This window comes from Nicotiana sylvestris, chromosome 2 (assembly GCF_000393655.2).
Source record: "Nicotiana sylvestris chromosome 2, ASM39365v2, whole genome shotgun sequence".
NCBI classification, from domain to species: Eukaryota; Viridiplantae; Streptophyta; class Magnoliopsida; order Solanales; family Solanaceae; genus Nicotiana; species Nicotiana sylvestris.
This window is the reverse complement of record NC_091058.1, coordinates 35956176-35960268: the sequence shown is the minus strand read 5'-3', so window position 1 is coordinate 35960268 and position 4093 is coordinate 35956176. Positions and strand designations below refer to the sequence as shown.

Here is a 4093-nt window from a genome sequence, read left to right as displayed (position 1 = left end):
GTTGATACTGTGCCCGAGGGGCGAACCCTTATGTGTTTATTTTTCATAATTGACTGTCAATTACCTGCTTAATTGTTGAAAAAGGCTTTTCAGGAAGTTAAATTTGAGTTAAAGGATTTTTACCTATCTTTCACTGGTTTACTGTTTTAAAAGGGTTTTCACTGTTTCATTATAGCATGTTTTCGTGCCTTACGTGATTTCCTGCTTTCAGTCTTTATTTATGATTATTACTCACTGAGTTGGAGTACTCACTTTAATCCCTGCACCCTGTGTGCAGATTCAGGCATATCTGGTCCCGTTCCCTAGTGCTGATCATTTCGGCTCAGGCGGATCCGAGGAGTCTCTAGGTAGTTGTTGGCGTTCGCAGCCCGGAGCTCTTTCCTATCTTACTTCTTCATGTTCTTGGTTTTTTGTATTAAACTTTGTAGTTTGATTTGGAGTATTCCGTTTTGTTAGATGCTCATGACTACTGACACCCCGGTATCGGGCTGTGTTGGGTTATTTTCCGCGAATTATGCTACATCTGTTAACTTTAGATTATCTTATCATGCTTTAGATTTATTTCTTATGGTTTAACTGTTAATAATTGGGAATGGGAAGTGTCGGCTGGCCTTGTCTTCAGGAGAGGCATCATCACAACCGGGTTTGGGGTTTAGGGTCGTGACACTTATCCTGTAATATCTCAAAACAATAATGCGTCATCCATTATGAGAAATAGGAAATTACTAATGTATATCAGAAACACATAAATGAGCTCAGAATGTCAAAACATCATAAATACATCAATCATAAATACAGCCAAGATCCATTCTATGTACATGTACTTTAAATATCTTTGGTTGTAAACCTTTCGTTAACAGATCTGCAATCATGAGATGTGTTCTAACATGCTCAAGTGACACTCTTTATTTCTAAACTTCCTCCTGGACGGTAAAGTACCTTAATTCCATATGTTTGGCACATTTGGAGTACTTGTCGTTCTTGGAGAAGAATATTGCTGCAGAATTATCACAGTAAATTTTCAGCAGATTGGTAATGGTGTCAACAACCCCAAGTCCTGAAATAAAGTTTTACAGCCATAATGCATGAATTGTGGCTTCAAAATATGCCACAAATTCTGCTTCCATCATGGATGTATCAATGACAGACTGTTTGGCACACTTCCACGATATTGCTCCTTCAGCTAATTGAAACAAATAACCAAACGTGGATTTTCTAGTGTCAATATATCCAGTGAAACCTGAATCCGAGTATCCAACAACTTCCAAATGCTTGGATCTCCTATACATGAGCATGTAATCCTTCGTTCCTTTTAAGTACCTCAAAGCTTTCTTTGCAGCTTTCCGGTGATCAATTCTTGTGTTACTCTGATATCTTCCCAATATTCCGACCGCAAAACTAATATCTGGTCTTGTGCAAGTCTGAGCATACATCATACCACCAACAATAGAAGAGTAAGGAATTGATTCCATTTCTTTTCGTTCTACATCATTCTTAGGGCATTGCATGAGACTAAATTTGTCCCCCTTTTGAATTGGGACAATGCTTGTTGAACAGTTATTCATTTTAAATCTCTCTAAAACTATTTCGGTATAGCCTTCTGAGACAATCCCAGTAATCCTTATGATCTAACATGAAATATTTCTATTCCTATCACATAGGATGCCTCACCTATATCTTTCATTTCAAAATTCTTAGAGAGAAAATCTATAATCTCACGCAATATGCCTAAATCATTAGCAGCAATTAGGATATCATCAACATATAGGACTAAAAATATAAACTTGCTCCCACTGATCTTTTGGTATATACACCGATCAACAGTATTTTTTACAAATCCAAAAGACTTTATGGTATCATTAAACTTTATATACCATTATCGTGAGGCTTGTTTAAGTCCATATATTGACTTCCTTAGTTTACACAACATTTGACATTTTTATTTAGTTTCGAAACCCTCTAATTGGTCCATGTAAACTTCCTCCTCAAGATCTCCATTAAGAAAGGCAGTTTTCACATCCATTTGGTGTTACTCTAAATCATAATGAGCCACCAAAGCCATAATAATTCTTACCTAGTCTTTCTTTGAGACCGGTGAAAAAGTCTCTTTTATAATCAATGCCTCCTTTCTGAGTATAACCCTTGGCAACAAGTCTGGCTTTGTATCTCTCAATATTGCCATTTGAATCGTGTTTGGTCTTAAAGACCCATCTACACCTGATTCTTTTAGAACTTTCTAGCAATCAACAAGATCCCAGACTTTATTGTATTCCATGAATTTTAACTCTTCTTTCATGGCATCAATCAATTTTTTAGACTCATTACTCTCTATGGCTGTTGAAAATGAAACCGGATCCTTATTAAGACCAATGTCAAAATCTGACTCTTGCAAATAAACCACACAATCATCTGAAATAGCCAATTTTCTAACTCTTTGAGATTTTCTTAATGGCATTTCTTGTGGTTCATTTGTGTCAGATATTTGTGAACTAGTTTCTTCATGAAGCGTTTCATCCAAATGTTGATCAGTGTTATCAAAGTGTTCTTCAACAACTGGAATAATATTTGGTATTTGTGTGGAAGTAGGCACATTCTTGGGTAATAGAATATTGGCCCTCGCCTCTTTAATTTCCACACTTTGCTTTTCAACACTCCCACTAACTTTATCATTCTCAATGAATCTTGCATTACCGATTTCAACAATTCTCGAACTATGATTTGGACAGTAAAACACATACCTTTTAGATTTCTATAGGTAACCAATAAAGTAATCACTTACTGTTCGAGAATCTAATTTCTTTTCTTATGGATTGTAAACTTTAGCTTCTGATGGGCAACCCCAAACATACATGTGCCTTAAACTAGGTTTCCTTCCTGTCCATAGTTCAAAAGGGGTCTTTGGAACTACCTCACTAGGAACCCTGTTTAATAAATATACAGTCGTTTTAAGAGCATACATCCATAATGATTTGGGTAATAAGGAATTACTTATCATGCTCCCAACCATATCCATAAGTGTTCGATCACGCCTTTCTGCAACACCATTTTGTTGAGGTGTTCCTAGCATAGTATACTGTCCACATATGCAATGTTTCTCGAGGAACTTTGCAAATGGACCTAGACATTGTCCTGATTCATTATATTTTTCATATTATTCACCACCTCTATCTGACCAAATAATTTTTAACTTTTTATCTAATTGCCTTTCAACCTCATTAACAAACACTTTGAGAGCATCGGTTGCTTGAGATTTTTCTTTCAGCAAATAGATGTATCCATAACGTGAAAAAGTAATGATAAAAGTGATAAAGTAATTTTATCCACCTAAAGATGGAACATCAAAAAGTTTACAAATATCGGTGTGTATAATTTCAAGAAGTTGAGTGCTTCTTGTGGCACCTTTCTTACTATGCTTGGTTTGCTTTCCCTTAATGCAATCCAAACATATAGTAAGATCAGTAAAATTTAGATTCTGAAGAATCTCATTCTTTACTAATATTTCTAACATTTCTTTAGATAGATGATCCAAATGTCTATGCCACAAGTAAGTAGAACTTTCATCTAGTGAATTACGTTTAATTCCAACATTATATTGAACAGTAAGAGAGATTTAGAAAAACCAATATCGAGTTTCAATTTATATAAACCATCACTAAGGAAACCAGAATCATAAAAATAGCATTCTTATATAAATTGAAACATCCATTTCCAAACATTAAATCAAATCCAGAAACATCAAGTCTTGAAAGAGAAATCAAATTCCTAGGAAGGTACATAAAGAGTCTATAATAGATCAAGGTGACGTCCAGTCTCCATGATCAAACGTTAAGTCCCTAAGCCTTCAATTGGAGCCTTCATACGATTTCCCATGAACAAGAAATCCTTATTTGGATTTGTAGTTTGGATCGTAAGGAATCCCTGCAACGTAGTAGATACATGAGCGGTTGCGCCAGAATCAAGCCACCAAGTATTATTAGGAACTTCTATTAAATTTGATTCGAAACATACAAAAGCACTGATTGTACCTATCTTTTCGAACCAAACTTTACGTTTCAAGCAATCTTTCTGATAATGTCCTTCCTTGTTACAGAAA

The 4093-nt window shown here is 35.4% G+C and overlaps 1 protein-coding gene across 1 annotated transcript; it reads right to left on the bottom strand.

Annotated features, from left to right (window-relative positions):
• Positions 1-1070: 1070 nt before the first annotated feature.
• LOC138884214 (secreted RxLR effector protein 161-like) lies at positions 1071-1565 on the bottom strand. The gene has a single exon (XM_070165282.1). It carries the CDS (start codon positions 1563-1565, stop codon positions 1071-1073), a length of 495 nt encoding a protein of 164 aa, XP_070021383.1.
• Positions 1566-4093: the final 2528 nt, after the last annotated feature.